Source organism: Phocoena phocoena, chromosome 15 (assembly GCF_963924675.1).
Source record: "Phocoena phocoena chromosome 15, mPhoPho1.1, whole genome shotgun sequence".
NCBI classification, from domain to species: Eukaryota; Metazoa; Chordata; class Mammalia; order Artiodactyla; family Phocoenidae; genus Phocoena; species Phocoena phocoena.
In genome coordinates, this window is record NC_089233.1 from 1476593 (window position 1) to 1492272 (window position 15680).

General features: G+C 57.5%; 1 protein-coding gene across 1 annotated transcript in view; it reads right to left on the reverse strand.

The window, feature by feature from the left end:
- The window catches only part of MAD1L1 (mitotic arrest deficient 1 like 1), a 311511-nt gene that overhangs the window by 290917 nt on the left and 4914 nt on the right, over nucleotides 1-15680 (reverse strand). The window contains exons 3-8 of the mRNA XM_065892363.1: nucleotides 14550-14729; nucleotides 12163-12287; nucleotides 11092-11173; nucleotides 9743-9873; nucleotides 9476-9590; nucleotides 7366-7427 (exon numbers count right to left, since the gene is read on the reverse strand). Of these exons, the coding sequence (XP_065748435.1) occupies nucleotides 7366-7427; nucleotides 9476-9590; nucleotides 9743-9873; nucleotides 11092-11173; nucleotides 12163-12287; nucleotides 14550-14729 (695 nt within the window). The remainder of the gene's footprint in view (nucleotides 1-7365; nucleotides 7428-9475; nucleotides 9591-9742; nucleotides 9874-11091; nucleotides 11174-12162; nucleotides 12288-14549; nucleotides 14730-15680) is intronic.

A 15680-nucleotide genomic window follows, 5' to 3' on the forward strand; every position in this document is an offset into this window, starting at 1 on the left:
CTAGGTAATGAGAAATTGCCAACACAGTCACCAGGGTAACAAGTGTGTCCAGGGTGCTCAATACGACCCGTTCTCAGGAGGAAGTTAGGCACTCCCCCTCGCCGGCCTAACTGGCCTCAGAAATCAGGGGACACTAGTCCCCAGGACGCGCCGTCTGGCCAGCCTACAAATGTTTTGGGGAAACGTCCAGCATCAGCACTTGTCAGCTCCCAGCTTTCACTCCAGATGGTGGGTCAGCAGTTTGCGGGGGGGCGCAGCTGCCAGGCCTCAGAGCCAGCAAAACCCGCCTGCCTTTCCGTCTCCCCGGTACCAGCGTCCTCTGCAACCCCGCAGGCTCCGTCACACCTGCACACTCACACTGGCAGGTACTGTGCCCTCCCAGCCTGGCTGAAACCAGGCCAGCTGCAGGCACAAAGGGATGGGGAAGGAGCCAAGCCACAGTGGCACCCCTGCCACGAGCAAACCGTTTCCTCTATGAAATTAGAGGCCTGGCGACAGAGGGACTCAACAGGCATCCCAAGCCTACTGAATAAGGATCCCGCCAAGAGGGGTTGCTAAGAACTCTTTCTCAAAGCCCAGCCACTGCACATTTCCTGCCCCCTCACTCCACTGTGACCTGACTTGGAATCCCTGCTAGAACCTTTGAAAGCATGCTGCCTGGAGCGACTGATGACGCTCTCACACTGTGACAGAAAGGTCAATTACACGTTTTTGGATGGCAATTCGGTCAAACACATATATCTTTTAGGTAAAAAAAATTCAACTTCTAAGAATTTATCCAACCAAAACAACGCTGCTTATTGGCGGGCGGGGGGGGAACCTGGAAATATCCATCAACAGGGGAATGAAGTAAATCAGAAGCCATCCACACCACGGAACACTGTATAGATTCTGAAAATAATTCAGTAGGCCCATCTGGGTTGGTGCAGAAATACTGTCAGAAATTAAGTGGAAGAAAGCAAGGCTGCAGGGTACTAGTATAGAATGAGCACTTCTTAGGGGGTGGGTACATAAAGAGCTAGTATGACAAGAAAAAATTCTTTTTAATTTTTTAAATTTTGTATCTACATGAGACAGTAGATGTTCACTAAACTTACCGTGGTAATCATTTCATGATAACGGGTAAGTCCAATCATTACGCTGCAGACCTTAAACTTATACGGTGCTATTGGTTGATTACATCACAATTAAACTGGAAGAAAAAAAGAGCTTGGGGCTTCTTCCCTGGTGGCACAGTGGTTGAGAGTCCGCCTGCCGATGCAGGGGACACGGGTTCGTGCCCCGGTCCGGAAAGATCCCACATGCCGCAAAGCGGCTGGGCCCGTGAGCCATGGCCACTGAGCCTGCGCGTCCGGAGGCTGTGCTCCGCAACGGGAGAGGCCACAACAGTGAGAGTCCCGCGTACCGCACACACACACACAAAAAAAGAGCTTGTATGCACACACATTTCTAGAAAGATGCCCAGGAATTTATCAGGCATTGCCTAGAAAGACGGACTGGGGGTAAGAGCGGTAACACCCTGCTGCCCACCCCTGGGGGCAACCCTCAATCCTGCTCTGAGAATGGCACCCCCGGGCATAACTAGAGCACCGCGTGATGGCGCCAGACAGCAGTGACACAGGGCAAGCCCGGAGGAGGTGAGATGGGGAGGACTGAAGACCACTTTCACTTTTCACCTTCCTCCTCTGCAGAGCTTGGGTTTACCATGAAACCACCTGCCCTTCTGCAGCCCACACCTGGCCTCCCCTGGTGACACTCCCACAGCACGTGCCCCAAGTCCCCAAGATCCAGGAACACTGAAAAAGCCTGGGCTGGTCCCAGCCTTTGATAAGCTCAAGAAATGGGTTCCTTCCCAAAATGAAGGCTTTAAAAAGCATCCCCATCCACTCCTGACTTCAGTCCAGGCCACTCCCTAGGCCTTTTCCTTCCCCTCACAGCTGTCAGGAGCGCCGATTACTCACCATCCTCGGACCAGCTTGACTGAAGCGTGACATACATACACCTGTGTAGCTGCTGCCGTGACAGTCACAGGTGAGGCCCCCCAGGTCCCCATTCATATCCCAATCCAAGACTTAAGGAGCCACTCACCCTCCTGTCACAGGTCAGTTTTGCCTTTTTTAAAATTTCAAGTAGATGGCATCATGCAGTGTGAACTGAATGAGTTGCCTTCTTTTGCTGAGAGATTCACGTTTCTGCACACAGCACCTGTCTCCTCCTGTTTCTTGCTCAGTGGTGTTCCGTTCACGTGATGGACACCTGACTTGGTTCCTGGTTTGGGCTACCATGAATAAAGCTGCCGTGAACACTCACACACGAGTCTCTGTGAGGCCACACGCCTTCATTTCTCTTGGGTCAGTAACCAGGAGTGGAATTGCAGGGTGGTATCGCCCACATACAGAAAGCTGCCCCACGGTTGCCCAAGCAGCTGTGCTGTGTCTCACGGTACCACCAGCGCATGAGACCTCCAGCTGCTCCACATCTTCACCACGTCAAGAGCAGTATTTCACTGTGACCTTACTTTGTACTCCTCGTTTTGTTTTTAATTAATTATTTGGCTGCGCCAGGTCTTAGTTGCAGCATGCGGGATCTTTAGCTGCTGCATGCAGGATCCCTGACCAGGGCCTCTTTTTTTTTTTTTTGCGGTACGCGGGCCTCTCACTATTGCGGCCTCTCCCGTTGCAGAGCAACAGGCTCCGGACGCGCAGGCTCAGCGGCCATGGCTCACGGGCCCAGCCGCTCCGCGGCACGTGGGATCCTCCCGGACGGGGCACGAACCCACGTCCCCTGCATCGGCAGGCGGACTCTCAGCCACTGTGCCACCAGGGAAGCCCCCCTATACTCCTCTTGTGACTAATGACACCGAGCATTTTTCATGTCCTTTTTCATCACTCATATCTTCTCAAAGTTATCTGTTCAAAGTCTTTCACCCATTTTTAAAATTTGGTCATCTTATCAATTTAGAGGAATATTTTCTGTACTGTGGATAAAAGTCCTCAGTCAGACACACGTTGCAAATATTTTCTCCTAGTCTATGTTTTGCCTTATTTTTTTCTTAACTGTCTTTTGAAAGCAAAAGCTTCTAAGTTTGAAGTCTAACTTACCAATTTTTTTCATCTCTGGTTCATGCTTTTCGTGTCCTAAGAACTCTTTGCCAAGCCCAAGCAAAGCTCCCAGAAGTTTGTTTTTACATTTAAGTCCATGCCCCACTGAACTGATTTTGTGGACAGTATGAGGTCTCTATTTGTACAGATTCCCTGCTGTTTCAGCACCATTTGTTGAAAGACTCTCTCCCATTGAATTATCTTGTCACCTTTGACAGAAATCAATTGACTCTACATTCTTAGATAATTCCTGAACTTTCTGTTCTGCCCTATTGATTTACATGCCTATCCTTACACCATGACCACCCTGTCTTGATTAATACCGTTCACAGTGTGCCTGTAACCAGCTGCTGGAAGCCCTCTAACTCATTCTTCTTCCAAACTCTGGCAGCTGTCGCAGGTCCCTTCCATTTCTATAGAGATTTTAGAATCAGTTTGTCCATTTCTCCCCAAAAATCCTCCTGGGACTCTGATTGGGATTGTGTTGAATCTATGAATTGTCTTAACAATACTGAGTACTCCAATCCATGAACACGGTATCTCTCTCCAGTGACTTACATTGTTACCAGATTACCCTTAATTTCTCTCAACAACATCTTACTGTTTCCAGTGTATGGGTCCCATACACATATTTACAACATCTTACTGCTTCCAGTGTATGGGTCCCATACACATATTTTGTTAAACTTATTCCCAGGTATTTCACAGACACATCACAGGGTGTCCCTCTTCAGTACCTTCAAATCATCCCGACACACCACGCTACCGAGGAATGAGGCTCAGCGAGTCACAGCCCTCCGCACCACTGCCCACTCCCTCAGTCCAACCCTCAAGACCCTGGGACAAGAACGTCCGGACACCAGACGCAGCCACCCTGCTCCCCACACCGGCACCTGCAAGTGCACAGGCCCCACCTCACCCATGCAGGGCATTCCCTCGCACCCTCAAAGTCCTGATGTCAACCTGCCCCTGACTCACATGACCCATGTGCTGCAGACGGGATCAGATGACGTCAAGGGTGGACAAGATCGTCTGGCAGATAAGGACACTCGGCCCAGCAGGCTTCCCTATAGGTCTGCACTGGCTGACCCACCAGCCAAGTCACCCCCCACCGCCCTGTTATCCCTAGGTCCTCACGATTTAAGAAATCCCAAACTAGGAAGAGGGTGACCACTGTGGTGCCATGTGGACCCTTCTCTGTTCCTAACCTCTGCAAGACCACAGAGCCCTCTACAGGTCCCAAGGTAGCAGGGAGCCACGATCACCAAGGGGGGGGGCGGTGCCACCTAGTGGCGGCAGCTCTCAGAAAACCACAGAGACACTGGACGGCGGCCAGAGCCTGGGGTCATGACAGGCCCCAAATGAGCAAAATTATGGCAACACTCTGACCGAAACACCCAACAAGGCTTCCCTGGTGGCGCAGTGGTTAAGAACCCGCCTGCCAATGCAGGGGACACAGGTTCAAGCCCTGGTCCGGGAAGATCCCACATGCCATGGAGCCCGCGAGCCACAACTACTGAGCCCGTGCGCCTAGAGCCCGTGCTCCGCAACAAAATAAGCCACCGCAATGTGAAGCCCGCGCACCGCCACGAAGAGTAGCCCCCGCTCGGCGCAACTAGAGAAAGCCCACACACAGCAACGAAGACCCAACATAGCCTACACAAATAGATAAAAATAAATTAAAATATATATATATATTAAAAAAGACACAACAGACTCATGCCTGCCAGGCCAGGCCAAAACACCCTCCCAGCCCCTCGAACCTCTAATGCTAGGGCAACTGCTGGACTCCAACTTCTGCTGTCCGCTGGAGCTGGCTGATCACACTTTGGGGAAGGGGTCCCTGGACTAGCACGCAAAATCTCACGTCCACACGCACCCACTCGCAAACCTGTGTTTTTGTGGGGAGAAAGTATGACTTTCATCAGATTTTCAGAGATTCGTGACCCCATGGTGAGAAACTAACGTTTCAGAAGACTCTTCCATTTACAGATGTGGAAACGGGTGTAAAAGAGACCCCACAACACACAGGGGCTAAGCTGGGGTCAGACACATGTGCAGCCACAGCTTAACAGAGTCTGAGATGGCCCCAGTCACTACCGCTGCACTGAACACTGCGAGAGTGACAAAGAGTGTCCCTCAGCTCCTGGCGGAGCCCACCTCCGCCCACCAGGCAGGGACCCCCAGACAACGTCACCTTGGAACAGTGCGCGTCTCTCCTTCCCACGCCCACCCCTTTGCAGGGACCCCACACTGCAGCAACGGGCCCCCAGCCTCTCCCTGTGTCCGAGAACCCTATGCCCATTTCCCACCCCCATACTCAATTTCAAGAGACGTGGGCTCCACCAAATTACCCTCCCTGCTCAGAAACCACTAATGACTGCCCAAAACCTGGCAAAAGAGAGCCAAACCCCTCATGCTATTTGTGGTCACACCAAGACTCAAGTCCAGCGCTGGAGAGGCGGACTCCACGGGCCTGGGCTCAGCCCAGGCGTCTGCACGTGCACCAAACCCCCCAGGTGATCCAGCTGATGGGCCACACTTACACCGCAAGCCTGTGGCCCTCCAACCGGCACTCGACACACGTACCCGCGTAAGCAGGGCAGGAGTTGCCGGAGGTGAGGGCCCGCCCCAAACGCGCTAGTAGGGACAGGAAAGGGCTAAGGTTTCCGAGGGGCCCCCAGAAGCGGCCCAGGCACAACCGCCACAAAGCACATGAAAAGAAGGCTTCTCTTTACAGGGGCTCCCACCAGGAACCCCAGGAGACGAGGACAGCCAGCCACACCTCACTGCTCTGCAGCGTGCACGGCACCCGGCACACAGGCGCGTCTAACCTCCACCAACACAGCGAGGCAAGCCCTGCGGCCCTGCCCAAGGGCAAGGGACTGGCCCGGAGCAGCGCGCCGACTCGAAGAGGGGCGCCCTGTCGGGCGGGAGAGCGGGACAGCCGCTGGGAGGTGGGCGGCGGTGGTCAGGTTTGGAAGCGGGACCAAAAGGTCTCAAGGAGCAGCTGCACCTTCCATCGTGTCCAGCACACTGACCCTTGCGCCATTCTGGCCAGAGACGGCAGCCGGCTGCGCGCTGGCCCTGCTGCCCTGACTAAGAAACGCTCCAGCAGCCGGTGCCACCCGGCGCGAGAGGGCCTCCGATCTCCCGCACAAGAAAAAAGTCATGGAGCTTTCTCTTCTGACGTGAGCCTCCCTGGGAGTGGGAGGGAAGCATCCCCACGAGTTCATCAGCCCAGAGAAAAGGAGGAAACACAAAACATCTAGGCCTCGCTGGGGCCAGCCCTACATGACCCTGGGTTCTGCAGGTGGAGTTCGGGAGGGAACAGCCTACTCTGTCCTCTGAGACTTAGCGATAGCGAGGCAGAAGGAAAACGAAGGGGCGTCTTCAAGTGACAAACAGCTGGAGTCCATGGTGTGATGGAGCTGGTGCAGGTCCCAGAGGAGCAGTCAGAGGCTGTGATTACAGGACAGCCCTTTGAGGAGGGCTCTCTATCTAGGCCCAGCTTCCGAGAGCAGCAGGACAGACCCCCGAGAAGACACAGGCTTCAAGTCGCACAAACAGACAAACAGGAGGCTCTCTACACGCCACAGGCCCCAGGCGCCAGGACTAATCCTGAAGGACCAATCTCCCACCCCCACCCCCAGATGGGAGCAGTGGGCAGTCGGTCTGCAGAGGGACCGGGCAGGGAAGGGACCCGGGGGCTAAGGGCCAGCGGTGGAGCGACACTGGAGAAAGGGGCAGCGGCCCCAGAAGGACAGGCAGCAGGACAGATGGAATCGGGAGCAGGGAGCGGTGGGAAGATGCCCGTCTGAGAACCAGGCCCGCTCGGCCATCCGGCAGCCCCGCCTGCCATTCACCTGCTGGCATTAGCTCAACAGACAAGCTGAGGCTGCTGCAAGGGCCTGATGGGAAACAATCCTCCATCACCCTGTTTTCCTTTTTTGCCCCTGAAGACTCAGTTTATCTCTACTCGTTACAACCACCTAAAAGAAATGACTTCCCTCAAAAGCAACTACTTCCTCAGTATAAACAAAAAAGAGCCCTTCAAGAAAACCCAACAATGCAGGGCCCACACCTGCCAGCGCTCTGTCGAGAATGTCCCATCCTCGGCGGGGAGAGTCCCTACTTCCATCTCCTTAAACCTAAGCAGCCGCAGGCAGGGCCTCTGCTGGAGGGAACCAGGCTGGCAGGGCCCATTCTGCCAAAGGTGCCATCCGTGCGGAGAAAAGGTGGGGACCCGGCGCCGTCCGCCTACCTGATGCTCAAGCCCGTGGTCTGGTCCAGCCTCTCCCAGCTCTGCAGTTTTGTCAGCAGCCTCTGAAAAGACATGGAAGTAGAGCCCTTAGAGCGCTGTGCCCGTCATCTCTGTGCAAGCGCCGGGCCCTCCCACCTCCTCCACACACACACCTTCGACCCCCAGCACGGCAGTACCACACAAAACCGACGACATCACCTCCCTGATCCTCCGGAACGGCCCGCCCTGATCGCTGAGCTAAAACGCAGAAAGGCGCCCATCCGCTCCAAAGCAGACAGGTGGCTTCCCAGCCGCCGAAGCTACGCTGCGTGCTTAGCACCTCATTCGTTCCTGGCTCCGTACCTTCAAGATTCCCAGCAGGCCAGACGGACTGCGGGCTGGGGAAGGGGTCGGGGGCAGACAGGCTCCTGGACGGTCCTGCGATAACCACGAGGGGGCAGACGCTGCCCACAGCCTTGTCGCCCATCCTCCGGGTGCTCCGCGGGATGCCAAGCCCCAGGGCAGACAGACTTGGGCCGAGAGCCAAACCCCACCCAACACACACGCACGCACGCGTCGGGCTGGGCCCCCGTGGCCGCTGGGAAGAACAGGGGGCAGCAGCGGTGCCCCCACCCGGCCCGCATGCCGGGCCTCCCGCCCTTGTATTCTCACAGCCGCTCCACTGACCCACATCCCACATCGGAGTCTTGCTACCTTCCTAGACCGCGTGCCTTTGTCTGGCCTCCCACTCCTTCCTGGGGCCAAGCCCAGCGCTGTTCAGCGCGCTCATTCAGCCACTCAAGTACTTCCTGACCCCTATCGTGTGCCGGGCACAAGACTGGTTAATAAATCTATTACTACAGTTGACGCTGAGTCAGCGTTACCACTGTTTAAGCACGTTACACTACCTCATTTAATCCTCACAACCCTGCAGGGAGACACTCGTTCCTCGTTACACAGGTGGACAGAGAGGTTAAGTAATTTGCCAGGGTCACACAGCCAGCGGGCACGCAACAGCAGGGCTGGAAACCAGGCAGTGTGATTCTACATGCAGAATCTTAACCAATTTCAAAACAAACTATATCCAGAGAAAAACTGCTGGACTCCGGAACTGTCTTTTCAGGCTAAGTGCCCACATAAGCCAACGCCTGAGAGGGATTTGTGCTCCAGACCCACGATGCCTCAGCTGGCAGTGAACCCATCGGGGGGCGCAGCTGACGAGCACTCTGACCAGACTGCAAGCTACGGGAAGTGGTGACATGGTTTACGCCGGGCAAACCAGAAAGGAAGGTGACTGAAGGTGACCACGGGGAAGCAGTGTGGAAGGACAGAAGGACCCCGGGCCTGGAGCCGGGAGGCCTTCGTGCTGGTCTGCTCAGCAAGCGAACAAGGATGCTTTCGGCACCGACGTCCATGGCCGTCTCTACAACAACCCACAAAATGTCCCAATGAGTCCCAGCAGCAGCCACAGGGAAAGGAAACTCAGCACAGGTGTCTGTTCACATCCATGGGTGGGAACAACGTCTGTTCCAGGTACCACAAGCCATCTCCTCTCTCTGACTCAGCATCAGTGCTACTGAAACAAACTACTAAGAACTCAGTGGCTGAGAACAGTACACATTTACTGTCTTACAGCTCCGTAGGTCAGAAGCCCAGCAAGGGCCTCACCGTGCCAGATCAAGGGGTCGCAGGGCCACACTCCTCCTGCATGCCCTGGGGCAGAACCTGTTTCCTCGTCCGTTCCAGCCTCTAGAGGTGCCCACGTTCCCTGGCTCACAGCGCCTTCCTCCATTCATCGCCACCAAGAGCAGAAGGCAAGTCCTCCTCACCTCACGTGGCTCTGACCTCCAACCCCCTCCGGCCCCTGTCAGGACCTGTGAGCACACCGGCCCAGCTGGGGGCCAGCAGGAGCCCCAAGGGAGCCTCCCTACCACAGCTAGGGGTCAGCATCCTTCGATCCCCTTTGCCCACAGTTCTGGGGAGCAGGATGGGGCTGTCTTTAGGGGTCACTATCCTGCCCACCATACTAGCCCAGCGGCTGCCACATTTTAGCCGAACAGCTGGAACGTAGGACTAAAACACCCAGGGTCTCCCCTAGCCAGCCACAGGACACCCACGGGGACCAGCTCACCTCCTTCTCCAGCTCCAGGTCGACCAGGGTTTCCTGCATCTTCTCCTGCCGCCCCAGCCTCCGCTGCAGCCCCTCCAGCTCCTCCCGGAGCAGCCCATTGGTGTCCCGCATCTCCCTGGCAGGGCCAGAAGCACAGTCACTCAAACAGCCGCACCGCCGGGGACAGTGCAGGAGCCCCTGGAGCAGGGGCTGCACCCAAGGAGGCTGCAAACATTTTGCACACACGCGCACACACCGCCACCATCCCCCTCCCCCCGGGCCCCTCACCGCAGGCAGGCGTTCTCCTCCCGCAGCTGCCGCAGCTCCCTCTCCACCGTGGGCAGCCGCGCCAGCTCAGACCTCATATTCTTCACGATTGCAGCGTCCTGCTCCTGCAGGGTCAGCTTCTGCTCCAAATCCTGATCGAGGCCGGAGACAGAGGGGAGACAGTCACGGGCGCCTAACTGTCCCAGATCCATGGCAACTTCCACGGCCCTGGCCCCCGCCTCTGGGCAGCCTGCACCGGCTGTGCCTCTGCGCGGTGTCCTCAGGGGACACTCCCAGGGTAGCCCCACGCGCCACGTGCCGTGCCGCCTGCAGGGCAGGAGCCCGTCACACGTCCGGCACAAGGACGCACGGCGAATGCTCCGTGAATCGACACCCACCCTCAAACGCTGGCTCTGCTTGCCACTCCCGTGGCACAGGGTCCTGACTGAGTCCTTGTACGGTGAGGACAGCCTGTCCATTACGACATGTAGTCCCCGGGAACACACGGAGACACCGGGGAGACTCAGTGACGAGTCACAAAACAACAAACACTAAGGGGCCCAGCTCTGGGCCAGGTACCGGGTCAAGCAGCGGGGACACCATGACACAGAGGACAGATGAGGTCTCTGCAGGGAAGAGCGTACAAAAGACAGACATCAGGCCGTGCAGGCAAGTCAATACTGAGAAGCGGGCCAAGAACTCAGATGGGCGGACGGGGCAGGGGAGACGTAACGGGTCGTGTGAAGCAGTGAGGGCCGGGGAGGAGAGATGGACGAGCCGCACAGGACAGCACGTGAAGACCAGAGGCGAAAGCGAGCCGGGAGGTCTGGAAGCTGACAAGGTGGAGCTGGGGGTACACGGAGCCAGAGCACGGGAGCGGGGCCCGGTGCGCGGACGTGGCTCGAAGGGCAGCGGGCAGCCATCACGGCTCCCACAGAGAGGCAGCACGGCCTGAACCAGAGTCACGCCGGCCTGGCTCTGAGACCCAGCTGAGTCACGCACTAGCTGTGCGACATCGGGCAGGCTGCTGTTCACCCTCTCCAGTCCTGGCTTATCACCTGCACAGCATCCCGCGGCAGTTGAAGTTATCACACGTTTACTTTTTACTCTGTGTGTTTGATTCTGATCTTCATCCAAAAGCATACGAGCTTCCTGGGCGCAGAAATACGCACCCCAGCATCCAGCACAGTGCCCGGCACACAAGGAGACAACCGACATGTAAACAGCTACAGTGGACACAGGCAGCTAACTGCCACTAGATGCCACTGAGTACGCCCCCAGCTCTGAAACAGCCACGGGTCATGGGGGGCCGGGCCCAGCGCTGTGACATCTCCCAGGCACAGGCCAGGGACTGGAACGGAGCAACTCACCTTAATCCTCTGCTCTTGGTCCCCCCGTGCTTCTTGGCTGGCCTGGAGCTCCTGAACCTTCTGGTTAGCTTCCTGCCATTTCCTATTAAGAAACAAGTACACCATGTGCAGGAACAGGCATGTGGTAAAGCCAGCACTTGCCCGCACTCTAAAAGCTCTCCAGCACAGACACTCACTCATACACGCATGCAACCACACTCCTGCACGCTCCCTGCAAGGACGCCTCAGGGTCCAGGGCCCAGCCCCTGCTGCTGGCTCTGTGGCCTGAGTCGCAGGGCAGGTGGGTAAGTCCAGACCACCTGCGAGTCCTCTCCCCTCCCCACACCTCTCACAATAGGAGCTTCTGCTGGCCCTGGAACAGCCAAAGCCAAGGACCCGCTCAGGACCGACCCACCCCCCCCCCCCAACTCTGCCCCATTCCACCGAGTGGTCAGAACTCCCCTAAGACAACACCTGCTAAGGTAGAGGCCACGAGCTTTGGGAGAGCGCTGTCTTCTACCTGCATCTCCTGGCGAGCTCCTCCATCCTGCCGTGCCTTTGCTCAGAGGGCTCCCTCCCCAGGAACGTCCTTTCCCACCCACGTCCCCCCTGCCCCAGGGCATGTCCTACGCAGCCTTCAAAATCTCGCTCAAACCCAACATCTTCTCTGAAAGCTCCCTCCAGGAAGGCATCCCACCCCCAGAGGAGGAAAGAAATGACTGTTCCCGCTTCTTATTCTTGGAACATTTGAAACACTGCTCTGTTCTGGCACGAAAAGGTCCTGGCTTCAAAGGCCTCAGTGTGTCCCAACAGCCTGTGGACGGGAGGCCAGCACACGAAGGGCACTCGTGGAACCTCCGAGCTTCAGCGCACACGACGTTCGTGAACGCTGGGCGCTCACGCCACAGAGGGCATACGCGGGAGAGCAGGCCTGGGTCTTGCACATGGTTAACGAGTGGACGCCCAGCTCGGCACGCAGCCCAGCAGGCTTCGGGCCAACTGCACCCAGGTGGACCGCTGGCCAGGCTTACCTGGCAAAGGGGCGGGGACCCCTGCCCTGAGGGGGGCGGACCTGCCTGCCTCCACGCTCACCTGTGCTGCAGCTCCAGCTGCTCCTTCAGCTCCTGCCTCTCAGACTCCAGGCGCTTCACCTGCATCTCCTGGTTCATGACGTTCCACTGCAGGTCCGAGAGCCTCCCCTTCAGCACACTGACGGTCTGAAAGCGAGACACACGAGAGCCGGTCCCCTCCCGTCCCGCTCCGGAGGGCGGAGGGCGAGGACAGAGCCATCTCCTCCTCTGGAACACGTGACCGCCCCTCAACCCCACCCGAGCCCCGCCTCGGTGACCCGCGGCCTCGGGAGTGAGAACGCTGCCGGCCAAGGCGGGCCCGGGCCTCACGCCTGGCGGCCTCCACACCCACACCCCACGTCACCCCTTCCCACCCGGCGTGTGCACAGCCCCCCAGTCCGTGGCGGCCCACACCCACTCTGTCCTCAGCCCAGAATCCCTTCTCTAACCACCCCACCCCACTACCGCGCCCCCCGCCCAGCTGTGCAGGAGACGTTACACGGGGACAAGGCGGGCACCCGCCAAGAAGTCAGAAGTGGGCGCTGAGGCTGTCCTCAGCATGACACCACGAGAGCCACACACAACGAACGGGAGCTGCACTAGTGCCGCGGAGGCTGAAGCGCTCCCAGGCCAGAAGGGGTCATGGGGGAAGGCACAGGGAGGCGGCCCAGCGCGCAGCCTCCAGGACAGCGAGTCCGCTAGACGGACACTGGGGCGGAACTGCAGTCCTCAGCTCGGACCACACCCTCCTCAGACAACCTTCTGGTGAGGGGACCCCACTTGTGGCTTTCCTGGGGTAAGAGAGCACGTCTCCAACAGGAAAAGCCAGCCCACTCAAGGGCGTCACTCTAAGTTAACAAGTGGAAACATCGCCCCATCAGCCTCTGAGAGTCAGACATCAACCTACAAGCTGAGGGCAAGAGGACGGCTTGGCAAACTCACCACAGTGAGCAACCCTCGCACGGGGCACCGTCTGCAAACGCGGAGGCCACAGCAGGCCCCCCAGGGAGGCTGATGAGGGGTGGGTCTGTGTCCTACCCTCTCATCGACCTGCACGGTTTCCTTTATTGTAACAGTGACTCTCAATCTGGGACCCAAAGAAGAATGAAGATACTTAAGATTTATTTAACGATGAACATATCCTTTGAGGATTCTTCCTGAACTAAATAAAGGTACAGGCGCCGTTCTCCACGGGGTGAAAAGGGAGATGAGCAACGTCGGGGTCTCCATCCCAAACCGCCACAACCCTTGGCACGCCAGACCCCAGGGGCGTCTGCTCTGCAGCTTCTGTGCCAAGGGTGCCCCCCAAATTGCTCCTCACTGAGCCACGTGCAGGACATGCCCACCCCTGTCCTCCGGAGAAGGCTGCGGGGAGCACAAGCGGGCACACACCCAAGGCGGGAGGAAGACTTGTCTGAAGGCCACTCCTGCCGACGTCCACATCAGAAGACGGATGTAGAAACAACCTTAACACGCTCTCCAGCGTTGCCAAGGCAGAAATAACCTGGCGCCTGCTTCGAGGATCCATCAAGGAGAGAAGACCACGCAGAGCCAGAACACCAGTGATCCCGCGGCCCCCGACCCCTCCCCCAGCAGTGTTTCATCTGCTTCCTCGCAGCACCTGTGATCCTGAGCGGCACAGCAAAGACACAGGGAAGGTCAGAGGAGTCCGATTTCCACAAGCATCAACGTCTGGGTTCTGTCTCGAAAGTTTACACAACCTTCGGTTGGTAGAGACAGTAAGGACTACGGTTGATCTATGCTCTGGTTCCAGACATAGTCTCAGATGCTAACGAACCTTATTAATAATCAAAGAAATGCAAACCCAGAGGCACATCTCCGGGGGCGGGGGCGGGGGGGGGGGCAGAATCACAAGTATTTCCAGAAAACACCATTATCCGTGACAGGTAGAGGTTCCAGTGAAAGTAGCATCCTCAACAATAGCTACTAGTAGAACACAGCAACTGGTAGCAAAAGCCATAGAGAGAACTGTACCTGGTGATCTTACAACCCCATTCCTAGGGATCTGTCCAAACGAAATCATTCAACAGAAACAAAAAGGCTACACGCATGAAGCTATCTACCACATATGTATCTGTGTCAGGGTGTGTGGGTGTATAAAAAAAAACACTTGAAAGTGACCAAAAACAGGTTAGTCAACCACTAAAAATCATAATCACAAAGACTAAAAAAGTATTCAACTTACTAACTGAAAACCACAGAATGGAAAATTCATATTTGTGCTACGATCACAACTACGCAAAAAACGTAGGCACACACGTGGGAAGCAGAAGTACACAGTGGCACTACCACGGAGCTACCGTGCCGGAGGTGGGAGCTCGTCTCCTCTCCGCCCAGACTGCTCGCGGGGAGAGGGCAGCACCCCAGCCTGGGGCCCCAGCCCCTCACCTCGCCGGCTTCGGCCAGGCCGTCCTCCTGGTCCCGCAGCCTCTTGCTGGCCGCATCCAGGCTCTGCTGGCACACCCTGTAGCGCTGCAGCTGCTCCTTCATCTTCCCCTCCGCCTCGGCTTCCCGCTCCTGAAGCTGCCGAATGCGCGTCAGGAGCTCCTGGTTGCGGTCCACCTCGCGCTGCCAAGGAGAACGGCCTGGTGAGACGGCGTGTGAGCAGGCCGAGCCCAGCCCACTCTGCCCGCCGGACAGGACCGAGACCCAGAGCAGAGCCACCAATAAGGCAAGAGCCAAGCCCACAGGAACCCCGAGGCCGCAGCGGGACGCCCTCCAAGGTGAGCGCCGGCCACAGCGGCGCGACGCCACATCTCACGGCGCCCCCCCGGGAGGGCGCTTGGCACACGTCACCGCCACCGACCACTGCTCACGATGGCCATCTGCAAGGAGGAGCACGGCGATCTCACTCAGACTCGACCTTGGGAAGATGCCTCTGAGCTTGGCAGCTCCGGCGGCTCCCGTTCCAGTGAGTCGGCACGCCCCCAGAGAGTGGACGACCGGGCAGGGACAGGGGGCGTGGCCAGAAGCCTGCAGGCAGGAGCACGTGACCCTGGGCCCTCATCTCCCCCAGAGCTTCAGAGCCACCCTGCACTGGCCCCCTCGAGGGGCCGCGTGGCTTGCGCTAGTAAGGAACGCACAGAACTCAGACTCCTCACTCTGACGATCCCTTGGGGTCCGAAGGGGCAAGTGTCGGCCACTGAGGTTATCCTCAGCCCAAGAAGCAAAGGGACCACAAGTGGCAGCCAGAGTCCCAGGGGCAAAGGCACCAAGTCCTAGTTACATGAAGCCTGACACTCTGCTGACCTCTGACCTCTCATCAGGAAGCTGAGCCGCAGAAGCTCCCGCCAAGGGCTGCCTGCCGGGCACTCGCAGGGCCGGCCGTACTCAGAGGCAGTGCTGAGACCAGGGATCTCGGAGCCCAGCGGCAAGGAGGAGCTTAAGAAAAGCACGGCCAGGGCCACGGCCTCTTGCTGATCCAGGGTTCAAAGGAGTCACCAACCACGAGTACAGCCTCCAAACCACCAGGAGGCCTTAAAGCCTGGGGACCTGCCAAGGTGCAGGAGTGAGGTGCTG